We start from the raw sequence: 27706 nt of genomic DNA on the forward strand, positions 1-27706 counted from the left end.
CCTCTCCACACCACTCATGCTTTTATAGACCTCTATCATATCCCCCCTCAGTCTGCTCTTTTCTAAGCTGAGAAGTCCCAGTCTCTTTAGCCTCTCTTCATATGGGACCTGTTCCAAACCCCTGATCATTTTAGTTGCCTCTCCCACCTCTTCCCCTCTCCCACCTCCTTTTCCCAGTCTCCCTGAGTTTTGTTCAATAGAGTTTCTATTTTTGAACACACGTGTCCTTTATTTTGTACATCAGGAAAGGGGGTTAGGGAGGGGTAAGTGGAAGAAGGTGAGGGAGGAATGGGGTACGAGCCCCCAACGGGGAGGACTGGGGTGGCTCTGCGGGCTCCTCGGGGTGGAAGCTCTCCTGCAGCCCCCCGATTGACCCCCCCTCCAGATGGCAGCCTGCGGCAAATGTAGCCGGACTAATGGCCGAGTGCTGTGATGTGCCGAGTGTGGGCATTCAGGGCACTCTAAGCCAGGACTGCTTTGCTGTCCCTCATCGAGTTAGACAAGTGAGCGGGGAACCCCTGAGAACTGTCTGTCCGGGGTGGGGATCGGGTCCCTTTAAGCACAGCCCTCAGCTAGCCTGAGGCAGCAGCTCCATGCTCTAAGTCCTAATCTGATGCCCTGCCGGCACTGCTTCCAGCCAGCCTTAACGGTTCAGGGTCCACTCAATGTGGACCTACTAGTTCGAATTACCAAAATGCTAATTCGAACTAGTTTTTAGGTCTAGATGCACTAGTTTGAATTAGCTTAGTTCGAATTAACTAATTTGATTGAATTAAGTTAGTTCGAATTAGTGCTGTAGTGTAGACATACCCTCAGATAGCCTCAGACAGCAGCCACACAAAGCAACTACTGACCTGATGCCCTGCTGGAACCGGTTTCAGCTGCCCTTAAGTGCGCCCCAGCGTCCAATCGGTGTGGACGCACTAGTTCGAATTAGCAAAACGCTAATTTGAACTAGTTTTTAAGTCTAGATGCGCTAATTCGAAGTAACTAAGTTAGTTCAAACTAGTGCTGTAGCGTAGACATACCCACAGTAAATTAGCAAACTATTATGTGTACTGGACTCAACAGAGCCAAAGTTAGGAAATTATTCCTATTGGAGTAATACACCAAGAGGCAGGTCCAAAGTTTACCGATATATTAGACAATTTAATAAAAAAAATACAGCAAATGACAACACAAATCCTTATGGTATAGTCGAAAAGGCAGCAAAAAAAAAAATCCCAAGACTTTCATAAAGGCATAAACTTCTAGGCTGTGTCTAGACTGGCAAGTTTTTCCGGAAAATCAGCCGCTTTTCCGGAAAAACTTGCCAGCTGTCTACAATGGCGGCTTGAATTTCCGGAGAAGCACTGACGATCTCATGTAAGATTGTCAGTGCTTTTTCGGAAATACTATACTGCTCCCATTCAGGCAAAAGTCTTTTTCCGACAGACTTTTGCGCAAAAGGGCCAGTGTAAGACAGCACAGTACTGTTTTCCGCAAAAAGGCCCCGATCACGAAAATGGCAATCGGGGCTTTTTTGTGGAAAAGCGTGTCTAGATTGGCCATGGACACTTTTCCACAAAAAGTGCTTTTGCGGAAAAGCATCTTGCCAATCTAGATGCGCTTTTCCGAAAATGCTTTTAACGGAAAACTTTTCTGTTAAAAGCATTTTTGGAAAATCATGCCAGTGTAGACGTAGCCCTATTCTTTTACTGATCTTACATTTTCATTTTTCTATATCGAAAAATCTAACTGCCTCTGCCTTGCTTTAGATGTCACATGGGACATATTGTATTGGAAATGTCATTATTCATAACTGTATGGCTTCTTCTCTTGGGGGCAGCCATCCATAATTACACCTTTCCTAACTGTTGCTACATTGCTTCTCAGTATCGTACTTTCATTTCCCCTGAATCTGAACTCATCCCCCTAAGATTTTGTCATTATAATGTAATCCTATTTAAAAAATGCAACAAAAATTAAATAAAATATTTCTATTAGGACAAGTCTAATTCCTTTCAGAATTATTTATTCAATTCAACTTTGGAGTCTCCCTGCCTGTGACCAGCTTGTTTGTCTTTTTCTTGTCTTTTGTCCCTTATATTTAATCTCCAATTTCCCCATTGCTCCTTTTGCTGTTTCAGGTGTTTCCACATGTTTACATTCCCGTCTCCCCTCCACAGTGAGTTTTAATTTTCTAAAGTACCCAGATCTCACTTTTCCTTTCTCAGAGGCTGTAAAGGGACAGGGACTCTGACAGGGAGGATTGTGAGCGGTCTCTGCTCTCCTGTGCTGTTCCCAGGACTAAGGAATGGGTAATACAAACATTTCTCAGAAAACTCTGCAGGGATAGTTACAATGTGGAACATCACCCCTGCCTCATAAAATGAGATTCTTCCCTCTTCCCGATCCAGAAATACCCCAATCACTGCATAGGGTGCATCTTTCTTTTCTATCTTTTTATTTTCTGTGCTTGAAAAAAGGTCTCCCTGGGATCTCTGCAGAGACCAGCATCCCTCCCCAGGCAGTGTCGCTGCCTTCTCTCTTTTCACTGTCTCCCTCACAGCCTGACTCAGAACTCCCAGCTCCCAGTCCCCTTTGCCCCCCACCTCCACCTCCCAGTACTTCCTGCCAGATGCAAACCCCTCGCTCCCCACCACAAGCAGGGCCCTGGAGGCCGCAGCCGGCTCTGGAGATGCAACTTCATGCCAGACTCTTTTCTTATCCTCCGACAGTCTGAGCTCTGGGTGTTTGCAACCCGGGTCCAGAGTGATGGGAACTGGGGAGAGAAACCGGAACAGTCTCCTGGTCAGTGAGGAGACACTCAAAGACACAAGCAGAAACAGAGAATAAACTGGAAGAGAAACTTCCACATAAGCAGTAGCCAATGACAGCAGTTTACACACTCTGGGGGAAAAGTCCAGCCCTGGGGCAGGCAGAGGACATGGGGAGTTCTTCCTACTCTTACCCTCCACAGCAGGAGGACAGTGGCAAGGGCCCTGGCCAAAGTCCCTGCCTATCTCTCCTTACTCTAAGGTGGTGATGCCAGCTGGCTTGGGCAGGGCAATGCCTGGAGGTGAGATACAAGCTGCTCCTTTGTGAGCAGCAATCAGGGGCAATGTGCAGTTTGTTGCCTGCATGTTGCTCTGATCTGCCTGCACTGCTGTAGCTGGCTGGCTCCTGCACCTGCTACTAGGATGCTCCCAACCTGTTAGTGAGCACAAGCAGGGCTCTACCCAAGTGTGACCTTGGAAAAACATTAAGGAAATTACTGGGGTCTCATTCTGAGCAGTGCTGAGCTCTCTTGGCCAGCAAAGCACATCCGAAGAGAAACAGCTCAACTGACTGCTTCAGTGGATCAGCTCAGCATCCTCAGGAACAAAACCCTATATGCTGTATCTCTCTCTCTCACACACATACACACACCTGCCACACATATGCATAGACACAGACACCTGTCACATGCTAAAGTGCATCACAGCTGGCCAGAGGGATGTGAAATGCCAGTGCAATGTTGCTCACCACAAACACTTTAAGGATTGGGTTGATGGCTGAGCCTACCCAGCACTGAAGCTCTGCTCTGCAATTGATTTCTCTTTGAACAAGCATGATCCTTGATCTGCCAGAGGCATTTTCTGTCTCAGAGCTCCCAGGAGGAAAGGGAGATCCAAGTAGCTCAGTGAGGTATCATAGGTGCTGGGTGAAGGCAGGCCTGGGAGAGGCAAGCCTGCAGCCACACCCGCAGCCCTGCACCCTCTCCCCAGGCCCTGCCTCCTTGGGAGCCAAGCTTCCTCTTCTCCCAGCACCATGGAGAGGGAGGAGGTCACATGCCCCCCCAAACCCCAGAGCACAGGGAGGGTGGAAAGTGGGAGATGGGCATCCCCATCCTCCCCACCCCCAGAGCACATGGAGGAAGTGGGGTATGTGGTCCCAGCCACCACAGCCCTGTATCATGGGGTTGCCCCCCAGTATGCCTGCAGTAGTTGCTCTGAGGGTATATAATGGGTGGGGCCAAGCTGGCGGTTTGGGAAGGCAATGCTTTCCTTGCCTATTATACCGGCACCCCTGAGTGAGATGGTGCTGCTGGGTCCCCCGCTCTGCCTGGAGAGCTCTGGATCATCAACATCTCTGTATTCTTAACCACAGCTTTGCCAGACGATCTTTCTCCACAGCTGGTGACAGCTCTGCTTGAACCCTGGTGCCCAGACTCACAGCCCTGCTGTTACATTCACCTTGGCTCCCTCCTGATACACCTTGGCTATGTCTAGACAGGCATGATTTTCCAGAAATGCTTTTAACGAAAAAGTTTTCCATTAAAAGCATTTTTGGAAAAGCGCGTCTAGATTGGCAGGATGCTTTTCTGCTAAAGCACTTTTTGTGGAAAAGCGTCCATGGCCAATCTAGACGCGCTTTTCCGCAAAAAAGCCCCGATCGCCATTTTCGCAATTAGGACTTTTTTTGCGGAAAACAAATCTCTGCTGTCTACACTGGCCCTTTTGCGCAGAAGTTTTTCGGAAAAAGACTTTTGCCTGAATGGGAGCAGCATAGTATTTCCACAAGAACACTGACAATCTTACATGAGATCGTCAGTGCTTTTGCGGAAATTCAAGCGGCCAGTGTAGACAGCTGGAAAGTTTTTCCAGAAAAGCGCCGCAATATCTCAACTACCTCCCTCCCTTCTTTGCACTGTGACTAAAATGCTTCTTCAGCCCTTGGCCATCTCACGCTTCCACATTTCCTTCAACCTTCTCTTCTCTCACCTCCCCAGCTTGTACCTCATGTCCCAAATTACATTTAACCCTCATCAGGTCAAATCAGGTTCCTCTACTGCTCTGTGTCACATTGTCACCTCAGTCACCTTTGTGAGTCCTTCCAAGGCTCTGCACAGGGCACCTGCACTAGGCTCCCACCCCACCATTCACTGTTTATTCTTCACCCCTCACCTTTTGGCACCTTTCTGCATGCTCATGCTATAATACAGACTATCATTTAGGTTTCATGCAGAGCATGTAGGATGTAAATAATGTTCTCTATTTATTTAGGCACCAATAATGGGGCTTGTAGTAGAAAGAGAGCCCAAGACACAAGGCCTTGGTATAAATGGGCTGGTATGAGGCCTAATGCCTTAAGTAAAATCAGTCCCAGCTGCTGCAAAGCAAGGTGAGCCCTGTTACAAAGCAGACCTCTGCTTGCAGGTTCACTATCAAATTCATGAGGCAAGGACAAGGGTAGGACTGGTAAACACAAGCATTCATGGGCAGTAAGTATCCACGTAAACACATCCCAGATTGGCAGTACCAGCCCAGACTGATACAAGGTTGTGGTGTAAACACCCCTTCCCATGGATAGACCGCCTCCATGGATACACCAATACTGACTAAAGGTGAAGCCAGGATGACAGTGGGATCAATAAAGAGGTCACGAGGGCAGGAGGGGGGATGTCTGTGTAGTCTAATGGAGAGCAGAGAATTCACTGAGCTGAGTTTGTTTACAAGTACATGTTTTTACTGGATGTTCTCCAGCTTACCTGCATAGCTCTGAGATCTTCTGAAATCTACAGGAGGGGGGAAAAAAATAATGTCTGGGCAACATATGACAGGGGTCAGCAAAATACAGCCCATTGGTCAAATCTGGCCCGTCAAGCCACCACATCCATCCTGCAGCACAGGGGGACCCTCAGGCAAGCTCCTTGCTTGCTTTGTTGTGCACCTGCTCAGAGCAGCTAGCTCAGGAACCCAAGTGCTTCTCTGAGCGCTGCGAGCTCCGGGGTGATGTTGGGGAGACTTTGCATGTTGCCCTGCCCTCAGCACAATCTTACAGTTTTCTTTAGCTGGAAACCAGCCAATGGGATCTGCATCTTTGCAGGGCAGGCAGAGGATGAAATATTCCACCTGGGCTGTCAGTCTCAAGAAGCAACTGGCCCCCACAGCCAACTGCTCTGATTGGCATGTGGGGGTTAAAGTAGACATGGAGCCTGCCTGAGAGTCCTGCAGGGCTGCTGACTGGGAACCACCTAAGTAAGCACTTCTCAGCCAGTCTGCCTCTGGCACCCCACCCTCCACCCACATCCCAATCTTCTGCTCTACCTCTGCCCCACTGCCCAAGAGCACAACCCAAATCCTCTACAACCTCTCCTACACCCATGCTCCTCCTTGCAGCACCCTCCATGTCAGAATCCACTCCTGAATCCATACAGCCTCCCAGACACTATGGGTGTATCTAGACTACATTATGTCGACAGAGCCATGTAGTCTAGACACACCCTTAAACTCAATCCCCTGCCCCAACTAACAAACTTGAACCAAGCTCCTTCAGACCCCAGACCTATTCCTACACCCCAATCCTCTATACTGAGCTCCCTTCTGCATTCAGCCTCCATCCGAGACTCTGCACCTCCTCCATTAATATCTTGGAAAAGTGCAGTCCTTGAATATTTACCAAATTTCTTGGGGTGGCTCCCCATAAATAATTATTGCCCACCTCTGAACTATGGCATAGAAAAATAAATATTTCACTAACTATCTTCTTTCTGATTAACCCTGTGTTTATATATAGCACACTCACCTCCATACTGCTTTAATCTAGTTAATATGTGATTATTATATTTTTCATTTCAAGAATAATTGGATAATTTAAAACAAGTCTACTTACCCAGCTCTCTTGAGAGTTGATCTGAAATGAAAGGATACGCCAGTCACTGACCCTACCTTGTGCTTTTCTGATATGGTCTTTAAAATTTTTAGAACTCTGTTCAAACACTGCTCAGATAATAGAGCTCAGTCATACGATTCCTTGAAAGTGTCCATAGCAATGGCATATTCCAATCTCTGTGCTGGGACTATCACAGACACAAAGCAACTAGTAATATTAGCTCATTTCTTTATATAAATACTGCTCTAATCTCTTTATGATCAATTGGCTGTAGTGCAGTCCCCCACTAACTCGACCATTCAGGGCACTTCTGTACAAGAGTGACTGCCATGCTCTGTGTTTGTAGTTGTAGCCTGATAAATCTTAAGTAAATTATTGTAGCTTTATCATTGAAAATGGCATGGAAATAAATGTTTTGAGTTCAACTTAAATATATCATTTACTAGTGCTAATGGCTAGCACTGTTCAGTCCAGTATCACACAACAATTATGATACAGCAGTGCTGTATAGAATGTGTTAGCCTGTATGTTTGTTGTCTCCCTCCTAACACTGTTGCAAAAACTAAATGAGCTAAATTAATTCCTTGTACAGTTCTAATGACTGTCACAGATTTAAAACACATTTCTTAAAAATAAATGAATAAATAAACTCACAAGAACTACCGTTGATAATCTCAGCTCAATGGTCTGTGCATATACTAGAATTATATACCCGAACCTGCATAAGTACAGAGCCATTACGCTTAGCATCTAGGCTACGGAGTGAAGGAAGAGAGGAATAGAACATTTTGAGAATTTTGCAGGTGTGTCACCAGTGCCTTCTGCTGGATGGAGTCAGAGTTGTTGAAATGTATTTCACAACCCTTACAATTCCCTACTGAAGACATTTGCTTAGATGAAGCAGTAGGGAGGGGCCAGTGATGTAGAAATAAAAGAAGTCTGGTTCCATCTCTGCAGTTGACACGAAAGTCCAAGTGTGTAGAATTGTAACATCTGACATCCTAGATGATAAGAGCCTCTCAACAGGGGCTGTTTGTTCTGTGTATGTACAGCACTTTGCCCAATGAAGTCCTGCTCCATGATTGGGGTTCCTAGATATCAGCATAAAAAACCTAATACATGATGTACAGCCCCTAGCACTGTGGGATCATGGGCTATGCCTGAGGATCATAAGTGCTACTGTAAAACACCAGTAATATTAATCACCAGCAAGTGCTATGGCTGCCCATGTACAGTCCCCCTGATGCTCTGGTACCAGCCACTGTTGGAGATAAGATTATGGACTAAACAGGCCTTTGCTATGACCAAGTTTGGCAGAATTTATGTTCTTGTTGTAAAACAGAGTCTGACAGGCTGTCATTTGACCACATTCATTGGGTTCACCTTTAAGGTGCCTGGAATAGACTCACCAGAACACACACCTTTTGTAATTTATGACAAATAAGAATATAGGTTTTCTTACCAATATTTTCTTGTATGTCTTGAATTGCTGCGAAATAGTAATTAAAATTAGTGCATTGAATGTGCGAGAGAGAGAATATGAACTGAAAGAGAAAGCAAATAATTAGAAATCTATGAAGAACATGTGGAGAATTCTGTTAGAACCCATGCATGGCAGGAAACCTGATAGATTTTCACTCAGTATTCAATAGGCATCCATTTTTATGACTCGGTCTATGGTTATTTATTGCAAACAATACTGTGAAAAACACTTGAAGAGGCTTTGAGTTATCTCTGTTGTTATGTTTATTATTCACACAGTGCCAACAGCATGCTACTTGCTTTACGACATTTAACTCAATGAGTCTTCTGCAACTAGGAGCACGCAATATATATTCACAGAGGTGAAACATGCCATGAAAAAGTTAGATTGATGGAGATGTTTGGCAGCTTCCATATAGTTAATTCCATAATTATTTTTAAATGTTTGTATATTACTTTAAATATTTTTTTTCTCATTAAATGTAGGTCAATATTTTTGTTTATTTCAGGACAGTGACAAATTTGTAACAAAAAAAGGAAAATTGAAAAAAAATTATGAAAATTGTATGCATTTTTTCCAAACAGCTCTTCTTTGTAGGGAAGACTAATTTTCAGAGGGATTAAAAGTGAAATTTGTTTTAATAAAAGGCTTGCAGGTAGAATTTCTCTCCACTTTATCTATAACTAGACTGTGAGGTTTGATGAACAGGGGACACGTGGGAAGAAATCATAGATAAAATGGACAGGAAATTTGCAGTGGCAGGTAGAACAAACAAGGTGCTAGAAGAGAAACTGTCCTGGAAAGGTCAGACAGGTGATGAAATTTACGACAACAATCTGAATATTGCAGATTGCAGGAGAAAGCCAGTGAAAGGATTTGGGGAGAAGGGTGGACTTTGATCAGGGGAGAAATTAGGAGATTTGGGTTGATGGAATGTGAGAAGGGATTTTGTAATGATTAAGTAAGTTGCAAATGTGGACGTTACAGTGGCCAATCTGAAAGATGGAGAAGGCTTTTGGTGATGGGAATGGCATAGAATGTCATTACAGAAGAATGCAAAATAGTAATATCCTGCCAGCTCCATCAACTTGTGGGAAAATGAAGTGAGAGGAGAGGGAAATGAAGGCAAATCTATATGTCAAGGGCAATAGAGAAGGCAGGTAGAATTGCTACTGGAAGGACAGCCAGAAAGTGGTAAAAGGCAATCAGAGATGTAAGATGAGGTGAGAGATAAGATGTGAAGATGACTTTGGTTTAGAAGAGCTCCATGTGCAAGTGATGTGCTATAGTGAAAGAGAGAAGAGAAAATCAGAGACCTAGATACGCCCATGGAAATGGTTAGTCAGTTCCTAGTATGGACTGATGATTTGGGGGACTAGGGGTAGGCAGGTGTATGTGGTCAGCTTTTCTGTCGACCAGTCACATTTATTAATCTCTAATCACTGATTGATATTTAAATAGATATCATAGTCATTCACAAAAAAATATGCTGCTGTTCATGTTTATAAAGCTACTTATGGCAAGGCACTGTCTTCTACTCTGAGCATTTTAATAACATGAAACTTACCTGTTGTATCTGTCCTTTTGTTTGTCTCTGAAAGAGTAAATGAATGCAAAACAAGAAACATACATGTTACTGAAGTAATTATTTGCTTTAATTTAGAGATTCGTACATTCATTAACTCCAACGGCAGAAGCGGTCATTGTGATTACACAGTTTGACCACCTTTATAACATAGGCCACCAGAAAAATTCTTGAGAATAATTCCTGGAGTCCTGAGTGAAAAGCTGTGAGAAGGGCTCTTAGACTTTTTTCATATTATTCCATTGTGAGACCAGCTGCAATGTTTTGCAAAATGGATTTAAAAACAGATTCTACAATAATTAATAACCCATGATTTTTAACATAATAAATCTAAATGTCTCCATGGACATAAAAGAGCATTTAACATGAAAATGTATTTAATCTTGAAAATGTAAGCTTATATAAGAACTTGAGCCTGTCTCAGAAAAAAATTACTTGGGAATGTTGGCCTTTCTTCATACACAAGGAAAATGACAAACTATAAGGTTATGTCTATACTGCATCCTTCTTCCGCAAAAGCCAATGCAAATGAAGCGTGGAGTAAAATATCACCAGATTTTATTTGCATTTGAAAAAACGAGGAAGAACTCTTGCACAAGAGAGGGGTTCTGCACAAAAAGGAGCCATCTACACAGCTCCTTTATGCGCACAAGCCTCTTGCAGAAAAACAGCTGCTAATTAATTATGCAAATGAAATGCAGTGATATTATACTCTGCACTTCATTTGCATAAGCTTTTCCGGAAGAAGGCTGCAGTATAGACATAGCCTAAGAGTGCTTGTATTCTCACCTAGTGCACTCAGCAGAAGTTCTTTTTCTGAAAGAAATAATATTTAATATTGTTAGAAGATCAAAGTCAAATATTACTTTGTATATTTTATGGCAGTTATGAAATATACATTACAGTTTACATCTATATATATAATTTGTTTTAAAAAACAATCATTTATATTTTGGGTCAAATTCTTTTCTTGGTTACACTGCATGCAAATCCAGTGTAAACCCTCTGATTTAATCACATCACATAACACAATGTTTTCAGTTTGATGGACTTTTTGCATAGTTCACTACATTTTTAGGCTCAAATGAGCCTGTTTTGTAAGCTTTGTCCATTCTCATGGAAAAAGTTGACTTTTTGTCTAAAAGTCAAAATGTTAAAACATTCAGGCAAACGCTTTAATTTTGTTTAGAAGTGCTCAGTTTTTATATGACTACTGTAGGTTTTCCACAGAATATGAACAATTTTGAAAGAAAAGTGGAAAACCTCCAAATTTGTGACCTATTCTGTTCTTGTTGGAAAATGTACTATTTCTGTACTTTGACATATCACTCCCATATGCTTAGGGTACATCTATACTGCACAGCTATTTTGGGATACTGGAATAGCTACCCTGCATCTACACAAGTCGCCCATTATTTTGAAATATTTTTCAAATATTTTTCAAAATAACAGGTGTGCTATTTTGGCATCCTAGTAAAGCTCATTGCATGAGGGTTAAAGGATGGCTCTAAATGACATGTTATTTTGAAATGCGGTGCTGTGTTGATGTGCCAAATTTCAAAATAAGCTATTTCACAATAGACATGAAATAAGATATGAAATTTGCATATTGTAAACCGAGTATCTTATTTTAAGTTTAGGGAGCTGTGTAGATGCACCCTTGGACAACAGAATATATTTTACTGAGGGTGTGTATAGATTATAGGGCTTTTTCAAAAAAAGTCACCTTTTTGAGAAAAAACTTCCCCTGTGTCTAAACTGCTGCCACGTTCTTTCAAAAGTAAATCGAAAGAATGAAGCAGTTTTTTCAACCGCAGAAAACCTCATTTTATGAGGAATAACACCTTTTTTCAAAAATGCTCTTTCGATAAAAGTGCTATGTAATGCAAACTATGCTTTTTCGACAGAGAGCATCCAGACTGCCTGGGTGGTCTTTTTCGAAAACGCAGCTTGCTTTTTCGAAAGTACTAGTTGTAATCTAGATGCTATTTTTTCAAAAGAGGCTTGTAGTCTAGACACATCCTGACAGAGAAGTACTGCCTCGGACCAAGGTTTATCTCAGTCATCATATACTGATATGATATATTTTCAGTCCATCTGGACATTCTCCAAAATAGTAAGAGTCTATGATGATGGCCCTATCTGCCTCTCTGTGTATCAATCAAATTATTATAACCAACCAGTGCCAAAGAGATCTCCAGCATTCATGAATCTCAATCTATTACAAGTCAAATCTCTCTAGTCCTGAGCACTCAGGCCTGACTGGTGCCAAACCAGAGAATTTGCTGAGTCATGGGAAGTCACTGTTGTCTAGCCGCATTACCAAAATTCCACTGGTCTCTTAGAGGACTTTTAGGGGCAAATTAGAGATAAACAACAATGCAGAACACTTGAGAACCAGGACTGATGGTTGTAAACAAACTTTACGGGACCACAGGAAACTTGGCCACATCCATGATGAATGGACATCTGGCTAACTAGAATCATGCCAGCCATGGATGATGCTGGACCAGAAATTGCCAGACTAGAGAGATTCAATCTGTAGTAATTTTTTTGAAGTAAATCACAGAATTGTTACACTTAGATGGTGCTTACATATGATGCTTTTACTCTTTTCTAATCTTTCATATGCAGATATGACATAAATTATATTTGGTTTAAATTATAGTCTCTTGCTTTGTTTACTTCTAATTTTTTTGTGGAATATTAAAATTCACTGTTTACATTTTTTCGGATAGTTCGTATCCATGTTTGGCTGATTTTACTTTGGTTGTCTGTGGTGACCTACAGAAGCTGATGTTACTTTCATCTGATAAGAGATTAACACCTTATGGCTACGTCTAGACTACATCCCTTTTTCGTAAAAGGGATGTAAATTAGACGTATCGTAATTGCTAATGAAGTGGGGATTTAAATCTCCCTCGCTTCAGTAGCATAAAAATGGCTGCCACTTTTTTTTGGCACGGAGCTTTGTTGGAGAAAAAAGGCAGTCTAGACACTGATCTTTCGAAAAATAAAGCCTTTTCTGAAAGATCCCTCATCCCTCATTTCAATGAAAAAGGGATGTAGTCTAGACGTAGCCAGTGAGTTTAGAATTCACTGAGACTACTTATGTATTTAAAATTGAGCAAATGCTTAAGTATTATGGTGGATTTCAGCCTAGGATTTTTTTCATAAATGCATCACTGATCAAATGAATGTTCCTGTAGTTATAAAGTATCTTTTGAGAGTACTGGGGGACTGAAATTTAAATTTTTATTTGAAATTTTCTCACCTTCTGAAAGATGGGACAGCCACAGATCTAGGTTTAGTCACAGTTATCCACTTATTGACTTTCTAATTATTAGAGGGGTAGCTGTGTTAATCTGGATCCGTAAAAGCAACATCTGCATGCATCTGATGAAGTGGGTCTTTGCCCAGGAAAGCCTATGCTCCAATACATCTGTTAGTCTATAAGGTGCTACAGGACTCCTTGTCGCTTTCTAATTATTGTTTCTTCTACGGTTCCTATGCAGAAAGGTTGGCATGCCTGATAGCAAAGCTCACCTATGCAAAATTTCTCCTGATGCAGAGCCAACATCTTAATTACTGTTTAAGACCTCAGACTAAGAGAGATGTAAACTGAGGCACAGGGCTTATGCTAACACCAGCATTCCCTCTACGCTGCCTGGCAGCAGCTCAGAGGGGATGCTGGTCGACACCACTGTAAGCTCTTTAATGTAGCTGTTCTAGGGTGATGAGAAACACCATACAACAAGGCCATACCTTTGTCAGTGTGACGGGGCATTGCCGTCCCGCACTCCAGACTCCCCTGCCACTAGCTGTTCGCAGTGCAGGGGGCCAGGTACCGGAGCTGCGCTGGCTGCTCGCACGCCGCCAAGTAAGCACACTGCAGCAAGACGCCGCTTTGTGCAAGCAGCAAGGGAGGAGGAGAAGGCTGCTGGGAGATGGCATAAATGAACGCCGGGGACGGAAGAACACAAGGAAGGTGGGGGGGCCGCGCAGCCAAGATGTACTGACATCTGCAAGAGTGACAAGGGACAGCGGGTGATTTAAACCATGGTGGATGATCGCTCGGGGGGAAGAGAAGCGAAAAGAAAAGGCAAACCAAGCTATCGTACAGGGCAGAGGGACGGAGCATGGATGATAGCGGACACCCAAGAAAAGACCAGGGAGAGGAAGTAGCCCAGGGCAGGGCAACAGGTATTAGCCCGAGGGCTGGCACGTTGCAGCAGGAAGCCCCATAAGCCGGATAGGACTACGACCCAGTCCTTATCCTTAGGGCCTTGGGCTGGGGCCCATGAGTGAGGGTGGGGGCGGGCCCCCCTCTCCCCACTGTCACCAGAGGAAATATCTTGGTGACTGGCTCGTGAATTGTTGTGTCCAGCAGTGACGAGAGCCGGTACTACTGACTGGGGTAAAAACTGGCAAAAAAGACTCGAAGCACACAGACTTGGAGTGAGGTGAAGGGACTTTAGGGGTTATCCTAAAAAGGAGTTAATAAACGGACTGGGTCATACACGGATACAGTCAGCACAAGCTTTCCTCTGACATAGCAATATCTACACTGGTACTTAAGTCGGTGTAAGTGACTTTGCTCAGGAGGGGGTGGCATAGTCACATCTCTGAGTGACATCTATCATAAGCAAGAATGCTGACAATGCAGGTAGAAATTTCAAACTGAAAAAGTGTGTGTGGGGGAGGGTCTCTCTCTGTTCTTTGATTGAGATCAGAGCAGTTTCTCTCAGGTATTGAGGGAGATGGGAGATGTTTCTCTCTCCAAGAACTGACTTCTTGAAATGCTTAAGTAGGGAAAAGTTTATTGTTTTCCTTGTCTGGGGGTTTGGAAATAATGTCTGATCTTGCTAATTATTTTATTGTAACTAAGTCTTGCTACTCAGGGTTTTTTCCCTGAGTATCTATATCAACTGATGGCTCTTTCCATCTAGCCAATCTACTATGCTTGCAACTGTAGTCTTTGTTTTAATAGTAAAAGATTGTGTTTTTCCTAATTAACTGATATTGGTTCATTGTTGTGTCCTTAGGTCTCAGTGCCTACTTACAAGGGCAGGGTCCATTGTTGTCTGTTGATTCCTTCTGTTTTTCCAAACTCCAAGCAAAATGGAAATTAGGGCAGGGGGGAGAGTTTTACCTTAGGGAAGGGATTTCCCAACTGATTTCTTCCCTGGTTTTCTTGGAATTACTTGGGTGCTGGCAGCAGGTCCCGCAAAACCTAGGTATTTGGATTTTGGGGGGGGGGGGGGGGCAGTTTTTCTACCAGAACCTGTGGAGGCAAGGTTTTGGAGTGTCCTTGCAGGCCCCCAACTTCTGCATTTGTCATGCCAGAGTGGGGAACAGCCTTGAAAACATATATTATATGGATTTAAACTGAAGTCTGTAAATAACCTAATTCTCACTTAAACCTTATTTTGACAAACTAAGCATGTCTTTAGACATAGCCTTTGTATAATTTCTTAATGAAAAATCGATGCATAGATTCTTATATTAACAAAGGTCCCAGTCTTCAGTGATTCCTTTTCCTAGGTAAAGACTGACACCTCTGTGATCTATGTCTTGAAAAATTTCAGCATTCTACATAATACTGTCTCCATTAATTGGACTCAGAAAAATAATCTTTACACCTTCTCTTTTATCACATCAAAAATATACTTACCTTCTTCCATTTTTTTCTTTTCGTTCACTGCAAACACAAGGAATCACATAGCAATGTGAATGGCTCATAAACATCCCAAATCCTTATTTCAGCAACAAAGCAGTTTTAAAATACTGTCAGATCCTCTCCATATAGGGGAACAGGAACAGGAAATGGCTGATTTCACTTGCAGATTATCTCCCCCTTCATTTGAATGGGAGACAGTTTCTGCCAGGTCTTTGATTATGCAGAGAATCTGGACCACATAATGGAATGAATGGCCCATCCTCTGTGATGAGAATGTCAAGATACTTGTGGAGGCCCTTTCCTTGAGCACTTTCACCGGACCCTCATCACCAGATATTAATAGGTGGGGTGATTAGCCTGGGAAAAGAGGGGCAGTTCAGAACAATTAAATGTACATGAAGTGTAATAAATAGGACCAAGCATGAAACCCACAGTCTACTGAAAGAGTGAAGTGAAACCATAATTGACAAAGAAATTTTTTTAACCAAATAAATATTATGGGATGCTGAAATTTCCAGGAGACCCCATGAATACCCACAAGGGGAATGAGTGAACAAAGGAGTTAGATCCTGTCACAGCTTATTGACAAAGTCCAGGATAGCCCTAGTCCTGAATGAACCTCATGGACCATGGAAGCAGTAGTTATTTCTGCATGCACATGAGCAACTCCATTCAGCAGCTATGGCAGCTATTAATGATTCTGGAACAATGTCATAGAATGCTCACATAAGAATGACTGGCAGAAGGGTTGTATGCATATGATGAGAATGACAAGGTCTGTTTACAACAGGAGGAAACTAACTTTCTTGATGAGCCACCAATGGCAATAGTCACTGTTGCTCAAAGCCTAGATACAGATCCCTGACTCCCATTAACTGCAAACTGTCAATGTACACAGCTGTTGACCACAATTAAGACAGAATTCACCCACACTTCCTTGTACATTATCAGCAGCTTCTCAGGTCAGAACAGCAACTGCCATGTTAACATTTTCTTTTGGAATGATAGAAATGTAGGGGCTAGAAGGTCATCCAGTACCAATTCCACAAACTTCCTGAGACTGTGTCAAAATCAAGGCACAAAATATGTTCATATTAATTTGCATTCATAATCCCAAATACTTACCGGAGTGAGATGTTGTATCGTTATTTTCTGAAAAAAAATCAAATTGTTTTTTAATACAAGACACTTTTCATAGCATCCTACAATAGTTTTGATGGAAAGCCACTGATCTGAATGCTAGGTCTATAATCCTGAACCTCTGATTGGGTATTAGTTTGGTCTTGAATAAATTTATGTGAGGAATTTAAAAAATTGTTTTGTCACAGCAAGGGGTGTATCTGGTAAGAATGATAGTTTCCTGACTTTGATATTTCATATCCTCAATCTGCCCCTCAAAAACTCATTTTAGTTTTTTTGTTCTCAAAACAGCTGATACAAATAAGGAAGTCTTTTATCTTATTTATTGATATAACATACAAAGAAATACTCACTTTTCAATTTATACCCCACAGCAGCAATAGTGGCTATACTAAGAAATAAAATGACCAGGAAAGCAGCCATCCAAGGGGAGGTGGTTGGGAAGAAAACATCTGAAAAAATATGGGAAAATGTCAGGAATGTTCCCCTCAATCTTAACAAACATCTTGACAATTACAAGGCCAAACAAATGAGCTATGTCTACACTGACACGATCTTGTGCCAGAAATATGCAAATGAGGCTAAGCATGGAATATCGCCGAGCCTCATTTGCATATCTAATGAGCCACCATTTTGCGGAAGAGGCTCCTGCACAAGAAGGAGCTCTCTACACTGCTCCTTCTTGCGCAAGGAAAAACCCTCTTGCTCAATGCCGTTTACACTGATTATTTTCAGGAATAACGGCATTGTGCAAGAGGGTTTTTCTCGTGCAAGAAGGGACAGTGTAGACAGCTCCTTCTTGCGCATGAGCCTCTTCCACAAAAATGGTGGCTCATTAGATATGCAAATGAGGCTCGGCGATATTCCACGCTGAGCCTCATTTGCATATTTCTGGTGCAAGATCGTGCCAGTGTAGATATAGACTATGAATTTTTCCACAAGAGGTAATGCAAATGAAGTGCGGATTAGCATTTTCTCACATTTCATTTGCATAGACTTTCATTCTGTTTTTGTGAAAAAACAGGCAGTATGTCCGTGGTAGTTTTGCACAAAACCCCCTTTTTCCAAAACATCCTTATGCCTCTCCATGATAACACATCAGCTGTGACATTGGCGTTCCCCTTGACATGGATCACTTCCATGTCATAATCCTGCCAGAGCAGGCTCTATCTTGTTTGGCTGCCGGATAACTTTGAGGGGGCCGAAGCAGGTTCCTTTAGTCACAGCTGGATCTCAAAGGAAGGGGATTTGCAAGAGCCAGGCATGCTGGAGACAGAGCAAAGTGATTCCTGGGAGTCGTGGGACACTGCAGCATCAGCTAGTGAGTCTGAACCCCAGGGAACGGTGGCGAGATGGACTACACCTGACTCCTGAAGGCAGACATTGCAGGGTGGTGCAAGGAGAGGGACCTGACCATGGAGAAAGCAAACAAGGCCCAGCTGATTGCCCAGCAGGAAGAGAATGACCATGTCAGGGGCCTGGATTCTGTTCCAGTGGTGAGCAGCCAGACATCCCTTGAGAGCGTTTCAGACTCTCAAACCAGAGTGAGGGCTGGAGTCTGCAAGACAGACTCAGTGCCCACCAGGCCACACTCCACCAGCAGCCATTCGTCTCAGGCAAGGTCCCCTCCCCCCTTGCTAGATCAGAAGGCTGCAGGGGTGCTCGGCCAGCTGGAGAGGCTGCAGCCGGGGGACTACAAATGTGTCAGAAATCCATGCTGTACAAGTTCGGGCTGACCCCTGAGATGTACAGGAAGAAGTTCCAGGGGATGCAGAAGGGGCCAGAGGAGACCTGGTCTCCCTCCTGATGCAATACTACCTCAAGTGAGTGGGCTGGGGCCCAGGCCATAGAGGATCTGGTTAAGTCCTGGAATGGTTCTATGAAATGTGCTCGTCTGACCTGAGCCTGTGGCTCAAGGACCAGAAGCCAGAGGATCCCATGGCACGGGGAAGCTGGCTGATGAGTTCAAGGACGACCAGTCTGGGTGTAAGAGGGAATCTCAGAGAGAAAAGGAATCCCAGAGAGACCAGTTCTCAGCTGTGCAACTAGGGGAAATGCCTAATGGGGGAGCCCAGGGAATGGGGCCAGCAGTTCTCCCCCCAGAGGGCCAGCCAGTACCCGGATGGAGCAGCCAGCCAAGGAGACCCAGTGGGCCTGACCTGCCATCTCTGTGGGCAAAGGGGCCACAAATGGGCTTAGTACCCCAGGCATCAGGATAGGCCCCACAACCAGAGACTTCCCAGGGTTAACTGGGTGGGGCTGAAGGAGGAGCAGATTGCCCCAGGGCAGGGGCTGGCAGGCAAAACTCTGCTCAAGGATGGGAAGCCATCCAGGCCAGCTTCTCCGGGAGATGTGACACTCCAGAGGCAGGTTTGTCCGCATACCAGGTGGGGGCAGGGTGGCCCCGTGGAGCGAGTGCCTCGTGCCTCATACCTTGGAGATGGATGGTAGGGAGGTGATGGGCTACTGGGACACAGGGGTGGAGGTGATGTTGGCCCAGCCCAGTATAATAGCCTCAGACTGCATAGTGCCCAACACCCAGCTGACCCCGAGAGGCATAGATGGGACCTCATTCAAGTCCCATAGGTGCATCTGAAATGGGGATCTGAGGAGGGCCCCAAGGAAGTGGGGATGCACCGGCACTTGCCTACAGAGGTGCTGATGGGGGTGACCTAGAAGAGTGGCCAGAAGGACCCCACAGTACTCTGGTCACCACTTGGAGCCTGCGACTCCTGCCAGAGGGCAGGGAAAGCCTGAGACTGGGGGAAAGCTGCCTTGAGGCACCTGCTCATCATAGAGGAGCCTCTCCAGATCTTGGTGGTGTCAGATTTGGCTGCCATTACCCCGAGGCCATGGCTCTGCCCTCTATTGAGACAGACACGGTGGCTGATGTACTGCTGGCCATTTTCAGCACAGTGCGGGTCCACCAGGAGGTCCTCATGGACCAGGGGTTCAACTTCATGTCTGCCCTGCTCCAGGAATTGTGGGAGAAGCATGGGGTCCAGTTCCCCTCGGACTATCACTCAGCTGGTGGGAAGGTTCCATGGGACTCTGAAGCAGATGCTGAAGGCCTTTATGCACCAGCACCTGCAAGACTGGGACAAGTCCCATCCTCACCTGCTTTCTGCACACAGAGAGGTGCCCCAAGGGTCCACCAGGTTCTCCTAGACTGAGCCATGGTGGTGAAGGGGGGGGGAACCCCATGGCTTGCTGAGAGAGTTATGGGAGGGGGAGGATGTCCTGGCTTTCTAGAAAAGGCTCGCTGAGCTCCTGGGCCTGGCCAGAAAGACCCTGGACAGAGCCTAAGGGAAAAGGAAGGACTGGTGTGACCACAGAGAGTGAGCCCACATTGGCCCCGGTTATCCAGTAGCTGAACAAGGTAGAGGCGGCTCCAGCAGGATTACGACATGGAAGTGATCCATGTCAAGGGGAACACCAATGGCATAGCCAATGCATTATCCTGAAGAGGCATAAGGATATTACAGAAAAAGGGAATTTTGTGCAAAACTGCTATGCCACGCTGCCTGGATTTGCGCAAAAACCCATAGTGCAAAAACACAATGGAAGAGACAATTCAAATGAAGCAAGAGAAAATGATAATCCGCGCTTCACTTGCGTTGCCTCTTGTGGAAAAACCCATGGGCTGTCTTGACTGCCCCTTCCTGCACAAAAAAATATGCAAATGGCATATTGCCATGCCTCATTTGCATAATTAATTAGACTCCATATTTGTGCAAGAAACTCCCTCTTTTTTCAGGAAGAATAGCTCTTGTGCAAGAGGGTTTTTTTTGTGCAAAAAAGAGCCATGTAGATGGCACCTTTTTGCTCAAAAGCCTCTTGCGCAAAAATGGAGCCTAATTAATTATGCAAATGAGGTGTGGCGATATTCCATGCCTCTCTTAGTTTGCATTTTTTTGCACAAGCCGGGGAAGTCTAGACATAGGCTAGTGTAGACAGAGCCTCATAGGAAGGACTATAGAATCTACCCAATAACTGAATAATGATGAAAAGTTAAAGTAATATCAATGTTAAAGTCACATTAAAATTTAAAGTAACATTAAAGTTGAAAAATTAAGCATGCAAGACTCAGGAGGGACCAAAATGAAAGCTATATATAACACCTTCACTTTAACCTCTTTTTCAACAATGCATCTCTACATTGAATGAAGCAGTTTCTGTACCTTTAGTAATATTGAAAATTTTATGCAACTTTATTGCATATGCATGCGCAAAGTAAGCTATTTGATCAGTGGATCATTATTTAGAATGAAAGCACCTAATTATGACTTTTAAAATATTTTAACTCAATCTAATCAAAAAGTTTTTTGCTGGAAACTGTCAGGCAAGAATTAAAAAGAAAACAATCCTGAGCTCTGATATCAGGCATTTCAACAGTAGATCTCAAAACATTTTACAGAGGAGGTCAATCTCATTAGCCCCATATGTGGGAAACTGAGGCACAGTTAAGGGACTTGCTCAGTGTCACTCAGCAGATCAGCATCACAGTAAGTAATAGCATTCAGGCCTCCTGAATCCTAACACAGTGCTCCATCTGCTCAGCTGGACAAACACTGAACATTTACTTCTTACCATGGTGGAGAGAGACAAACAGGACCCACCTCATTAACCAAGCAGCCTCTGACCCCAGTTTGCACTCACCTGAAATTAGGACTCTGGACTCACTCGCTGTTTTTAGCACATGGTTGATTATTTTGCAGGAGGCCTCATTGTCTGATCCTGGTTCTATGATAATGGAACTTTCAATATTGTAGATTTTAGCAGGTGTCTCTTTTTTGCTGGTTGTCAACTTTTCTGTTCTGTTTTCTCCTTTACTATCTAGCCAGAGCACCTGGGGCTCAGGGAACCATCCCTCTGCCTTGCAAGTGAGGCCGATCCCCTGTCCTGCATAGTCCTCCAGGAAAATGGAAGGCTTAGCACCTCTTGCTATAAAGAAAGAGTAAATGTTGTAATTGTCTTTTCCTCTCCAAACAATGCTGCCTGAGAATTATGCAGCTTTATCATGCTGCCTCAGAATTCTAACAGAATCTGTCACCCCCTTCATATGAAACTGCAGGACAAGACCTCTTCCCAGTTTAAGATAAAATAGTGACATTACAGGCAGTCCCCGAGTTACGTACAAGATAGGGACTGTAGGTTTGTTCTTAAGTTGAATTTGTATGTAAGTCGGAACTGGTACATATTGTAGGGGAAACTCTAGCCAAACATTTCTCCAGAGCTCAGTTTTATTCTCCCACACCTCACTTCCCTCAGTCCTTTATTCTCAAACTGAGGTGTCTGCTGAGAAAAGCTGCTCCGCATCTCTCTGGTCTGCTGGGGGGGGGGGGCGCGCTAGCTTCACGTCTCCCTGGTCTGCTGGGGGGGGGGCGCTAGCTTCACGTCTCCCTGGTCTGCTGGGGGGAAGCAGCTAGTGCAGGGTTGCCTCACCCCGTTTGTAAGTAGGGATCCGATGTAAGTCGGATCCATGTAACCCAGGGACTGCCTGTATATCAGAAGAAATCTATCCACTGGAGCTTTTCTTCTTTACCCATTGAAGTTCAGAATCTGTCAAAGACCTCTCTGTGGACACAGTCATGTTTATCTTGGTGTGTGGGTGTGGTGAAAACTCAGTTTAAATTAGAAGTTGTCACTTCAAATGTCATGGCTTTTTTTTCCAGCCTGTTTGTTGGAGATGGTGTCTGTAGAGAAATGCCAATCTGGCCTTAGTGGCTGTTGCAGACAAGAAGCCTAGAGAACGGTGAGGTGTGTTGGGCCTCTCTAGCATAAGGAGCAGCCTGCTTTGTCTCTCTTTGGTTTTCTGTTATTGTATGTTAGGGTTTTGGAATCTAAAAAATTAAGAGATGTTATCTGTAACCTCTCAGAAAGACAAACCCCCAAGAATGCTCTAACTTTTTTCCCCTCCTCCCCCCAGGAACACAACATTTGACAGCTAAGCGGATTGCACCATGGGATAACAGAGATTTGTCAGGTCACATTTTACATATGTGTTTAATTCTGTACAAAAGCTGTCTCACATCCACACCTGTATTCCCTGAATCAAACCCGCCCTCCATAGAATTTCATTCAGTTCAGCAGAATGACACTGGGTCTCCTTCATTTTTTTTGGCCTCACATGATTATATTTTAATTGGGGTTAGTACTGCTTTGGGCAGAGGGACTCAATGAGCTACTGAGGTCTCTTGCAGCTCTAGCATTCTGTGATTCTATGATATTCTGTATTACCTTAGGCTGATGAATGAGAGCCAGGGCCACTCACCTGTTACATCCAGTTCAACCACCACCTCATCGTACCACGTATTCAAAGAGACACTGCAGGTGTATTTCCCTTTGTCAGAGACCTTGATATCCTTCAGGTTTAAGGACACATTTCCTGCTTGAAATTCAGTTTGGAAGAATTGTGTTCTGCCCCGGTATCTCTCATCCCTTCTCACTTCTTTTATTTGTCCATCATAGGTGCTTACTTCTATTTTGTTTGGGGGTCTAGAAAGTATCCACTGGACAGTAATTGTGTCAGGGTTATCTGCCGGTGTCAGTTGGCAGGGTAGAACAACATCTTCTCCGATGACAGCAATGACAGGATTCTGAGGAGGGATGATTGTAAACCGACCTGTGTAGACAGAGGCAGAAGTTGCATCAACTGCAGATGCTCTGGCTTGTGAATTTTACAGGAAACTCCGTGAGGCTAGAGTGTGGATCTGCCTCAGGCCATGGGAATGAGGCCGGGTGTAGCTGTGGCACCGTAGGAACAGTATGTAGAGGAGGCACAATTCCTGCCTTGCTTCCTGCTCAATCTGGAGCAGAAGGGTTAGTCACTTGCAGATATTTTATACTAGCAGAAATTAAAATGGCTGTGCTGAGTCAGTTCCTCTGATTGATGTATTGTGGGGAGAAGCCATGACCCAATTCCTGGTGCTCTCGAATTGGCTGCATAAGCATAGTTTCTGCATACACCACCATGCCAGATTTGAAGGTCTGGATGGGCTGCATAGAGGTATAACTGGGTCACCACACCCCGTAAGGGTGTGTCTAGACTACAGGGATTTTTCAAAAAAAGTACCTTTCTTCGAAAAAGAACATGGCAGTTTTTCTGACCGCAGAAAACCTCATTCTATGAGGAATAACACCTTTTTTCAAAAGTCATCTTTCGAAAAAAGGTGCTATTGAATGCAAATAGGGCTTTTTCAAAAGAGAGCCTCTAGACTCCCTTTCAAAAAAGCGGCTCACTTTTTTGAAAAATCTTCTTGTAGTCTAGACACTCTTTTTCAAAAGAGGCTTGTAGTTTAGACGTACCCTAGTCTAGACGTACCCTAACTCTCCTGTAGAGGTGCATAACCCCTGTCTGTATCTGGCCCAGGATAATCCGCTTCCATTCCATTCAGGAGACAGATATAAAATTTAAATCAAAAGGTATGAAAATGGCTCCAGTTTATTTCCCACTGTTCCAGGAAGAATCCCCTCTTCACAAATCGCCCTCAATGCAAGAGACCCCCTCCTACCTTTCCAAGATGGTACATAAGAACATTAGAACATAACATAAGAACATAAGAATGGCCGTACTGGGTCAGACCAAAGGTCCATCTAGCCCAGTATCCTGTCTGCCGACAGTGGCCAGCACCAGGGCCCCAGAGAGGGTGGACCGAAGACAATGATCAAGCGATTTGTCTCCTGCCATCCCTTTCCAGCCTCTGACAAACAGAGGCCAAGGACACCATTTTATCCCCTGGCTAATAGCCTTTTATGGACCTAACCTCCATGAAATTATCTAGCTTCTCTTTAAACTCTATTATAGTCCTAGCCTTCACAGCCTCCTCTGGCAAGGGGTTCCACAGGTTGACTACACGCTGTGTGAAGAAGAACTTTCTTTTATTAGTTTAAACCTGCTACCCATTCATTTCATTTGGTGTCCTCTAGTTCTTCTATTTAGGGAACTAATAAATAACTTTTCTTTATCGGCCCTCTTCACACCACTCATGATTTTATAGACCTCTATCATATCCCCCCTCAGTCTCCTCTTTTCTAAACTGAAAAGTCCCAGTCGCTTTAACCTCTCCTCATATGGGACCCGTTCCAAACCCTTAATCATTTTAGTTGCCCTTTTCTGAACCCTTTCCAAGGCCAAACTATCTTTTTTGAGATGAGGAGACCACATCTGTACACAGTATTCAAGATGTGGGCGTACCATAGTTTTATACAGGGCAGTAAGATATTCTGGGTCTTATTTTCTATCCCTTTCTTAATAATTCCTAGCAGCCTATTTGGTTTTTTGACCGCCGCTGCACACTGTGTGGAAGTTTTCAGAGAACTGTCCACGATAACTCCAAGATCTCTTGAAAGAAAGAGTAGAAGGAAAGGAACTTTGATCTCTCACTTAACAGTATTGAAGAGGAACAGAAATCCAGGGGCTACCATCATTTTTTTTCCACAATTCATTATCCATTAAATGGAATTACTGTTCACAATGATCACTGAGGCAAAGAGGAGGAGCTTGATTGATTTTATAAAAGCTTCTACAGCTCTGGATGTTTCACACAGTTGGACAAATAACAGATTTTCTATTCTAGTAGCAATTTGGAAAAACTGAAGAAAGAATTTGCTTTGGGTCCAAATGAATCAAAGGGTATTTTTTTGGAATTTTTGGTGACTCGGAAAAGTCCTTTTGGGGTTTTTCCAGAGCACTGATTAAAATCTGGACCGTTCACCTGCCACGGGAGAGCCCTAACCAGGGAGCTAAATGTTATAAGAAGAAACCGATCATACTATTAAAAGGGGGGGGGGCATAGCAGTACCACCCTACATTCTCCTGCTGTTGGATCAATTTCTAAACTATTAAGTAAATTGTTTTGGATCACCTGAAACAACCATTTCCCTTAAATAAACTATTTGGCTGAAATAATTCACCCCTTGCCAGCTGTTCTTTCATACAGGAAAACAATGGAGCTGGTAATGAATTGTCACAGCACCTCTTGGGAAGAGCCACGAGCTGGGATGGTGATTGCACAAGCATGCACAGGAAATACATGTACATAAGACCAGAGACTCTGAGTCCAGAAGGGACCACTGTGATCATCCAGCCTGACGTGTATCACGAAGGCCAAAGAAGTTCCCTCCTAGAGTAGATCTTTTAGAAAAAAGCCTCCAGTCTTGTTGTAGAAATTGTCAGAGACAGACAATTCATCATGTGAGCTGTTTTAGACACAGAGGCCGTATTCTGCCATCCTTTCTCTCTGTGACTATCCCTGTGACTTGTAGCTCTGCCTCGGTTTGTGTATCAAAAGGTTCCCAATAGATTTTGTCCTTATACATTTTGCATGGCTCTTCCTTAATTCAGGCTTCAGTGCTGTGGGCCCTTATTGATTGTGAATTTAATGATCATGTAAGGAACCCATAGAGTAGCCCTGGGAATGGACATGAGAACCTGCCTAATACTTTGGGCCAAAGAGCAATGAATGTTCCATATTAATTTTACAGTGCGAGACTGAGTGTGACTTGAATGGTGCATTGGCCTTGCACTGACCCCTATAGAGAAGTGACGTGTTTCTAAAAAGGAATATGTTTGTTTGTGCAAATCAGATATATTACAGTAGAATGTCATGTGGTGGTTTTGCTTTCATTTGATATGAGGTTGAACAGGACAGAGGGGATAGTTATATGGGAATATACCAATAAAATAAAAATATTAGAGATTTTTTTAAAAATGAAACCTTATACCTTGCAAAATAAAGGAAGACACAGGACTTCATCATTTTGGCATCCATGCTTTTCCATTGTCCCTGATAATGATTAATTGTTTCATTGCATGTGTTTAACACAGAACTATATTTACCTGCAATCAAATGGGGCATTTGTAGAAAAATCAATAGGAGAAGAGGTGACACCCACTGAAATGTGGACTCCATCGCTGTGCAGGCTTTCATGACATCAGTAGAAAAGTGAATGGAAACATCCCAAGGAAATCCTTATGAGTCTTGCAGTCTCTTCAAATGCAGAACACAAAATGACACAATGAGGGCAGGTACAGATCAATGTGGGAGGAAAAATGAACAGAAACATATTGACAAAGGGCCTGAACCTGCTAACAATTGATGCAAAATTGGGATCAGTGTTGCTATATACACCAAACTATTAAAATACACCACTTAGAGATCCTACTCAGCCTTCTAACTTGCACAGAACTTTTGTTAATTTTATTGATCATTTTCCTTTAGAGGAAGGGAGTAGTTAGTGCTCACCAGAGCCCTTGGAACATGCCGCGAGCTTATAAAGAGATTTCATCAGATACATATTTTTTTGTTGTTAAATTAAAAATCTTTATTTACATAAAGTTCTCCATGGTACAAGTTGCTCAGAAGACACCTGCCATTTTGACTGACACTGGAGACTGATGTGAGGATTTACAGAACACAGACCTGGACTACTCTAGACTAGGAAGGTCAGCTTAGGGTACACAACTCCAGTTGTGCAAAATGAGTAGCTGGAGTCAATTTACCTTAAGCTGAGCCTTGGTGGCATCTACACTGCAGGAGGCTGACAGGAGCAAACACTCCCATCCGCTTCCCTTTCTTCCCATGAAAAGAGGAGTACTGGCCATCAGTGGGAGCTGCTCTCAACATTCAATTTATGGGTCTATACTAAATCAAACTCCAGTAGATCACCCTCCAGAGTGTCAGTTTTCCAGTAAGAAGAGTCATGACCTGAAAGCATAAACTGTTTCCGGTTTGAGCTAACTGGATGAGCTCTTCACAGGAGAAAGGTAACAGCTCTATGCCATCTAAGAAGTGATCAGAGAGGGAATGCATCACACACACACACACACACACACACACACACACACACACAATCTCTCACAGAAGGCCTGACCCAAAGCTCATTGTATTCAGAGACATTTTTATTAGGGCTTTCAATCCAGAGCTAGTAGATTCATTGTAAATTATCTCTTTGCTAATAGGTCTCAATGGAGAAATTTTGGGCCTCCCTCCCATGTCTCTGTATTTCTGTAGATGTTACAGTTGATTTTGGGCCCCCCTATCCCCCAACCTCAAGGCCTCCATACAACTGTCTCTCATTTCCTCCCCTCTCTTTGGAGTCTAGTAACGCTGCTAGACACAAGGGCACCTTGCAAAGGACACTAGCCACTCAATCCTGGGTAGGGGTGAGTATATGCATT

At 43.7% G+C, this 27706-nt stretch overlaps 1 protein-coding gene across 1 annotated transcript in view; it reads right to left on the reverse strand.

The window, feature by feature from the left end:
- Positions 1 to 492: 492 nt before the first annotated feature.
- Positions 493 to 27706, reverse strand: part of LOC102455717 (butyrophilin subfamily 3 member A1-like) — a 28464-nt gene continuing 1250 nt past the window's right edge. The window contains exons 2-13 of the mRNA XM_075914332.2: positions 26366 to 26516; positions 22799 to 23149; positions 21184 to 21468; positions 16878 to 16976; positions 16510 to 16536; positions 15379 to 15405; positions 10494 to 10520; positions 9687 to 9713; positions 8099 to 8125; positions 6637 to 6657; positions 5513 to 5539; positions 493 to 2764 (exon numbers count right to left, since the gene is read on the reverse strand). Of these exons, the coding sequence (XP_075770447.2) occupies positions 2199 to 2764; positions 5513 to 5539; positions 6637 to 6657; positions 8099 to 8125; positions 9687 to 9713; positions 10494 to 10520; positions 15379 to 15405; positions 16510 to 16536; positions 16878 to 16976; positions 21184 to 21468; positions 22799 to 23149; positions 26366 to 26456 (1575 nt within the window). The 5' untranslated portion in view covers positions 26457 to 26516 and the 3' untranslated portion in view covers positions 493 to 2198. The remainder of the gene's footprint in view (positions 2765 to 5512; positions 5540 to 6636; positions 6658 to 8098; positions 8126 to 9686; positions 9714 to 10493; positions 10521 to 15378; positions 15406 to 16509; positions 16537 to 16877; positions 16977 to 21183; positions 21469 to 22798; positions 23150 to 26365; positions 26517 to 27706) is intronic.

The sequence above is a fragment of the Pelodiscus sinensis genome, chromosome 18 (assembly GCF_052426305.1).
Source record: "Pelodiscus sinensis isolate ZL-2025 chromosome 18, ASM5242630v1, whole genome shotgun sequence".
NCBI classification, from domain to species: domain Eukaryota; kingdom Metazoa; phylum Chordata; order Testudines; family Trionychidae; genus Pelodiscus; species Pelodiscus sinensis.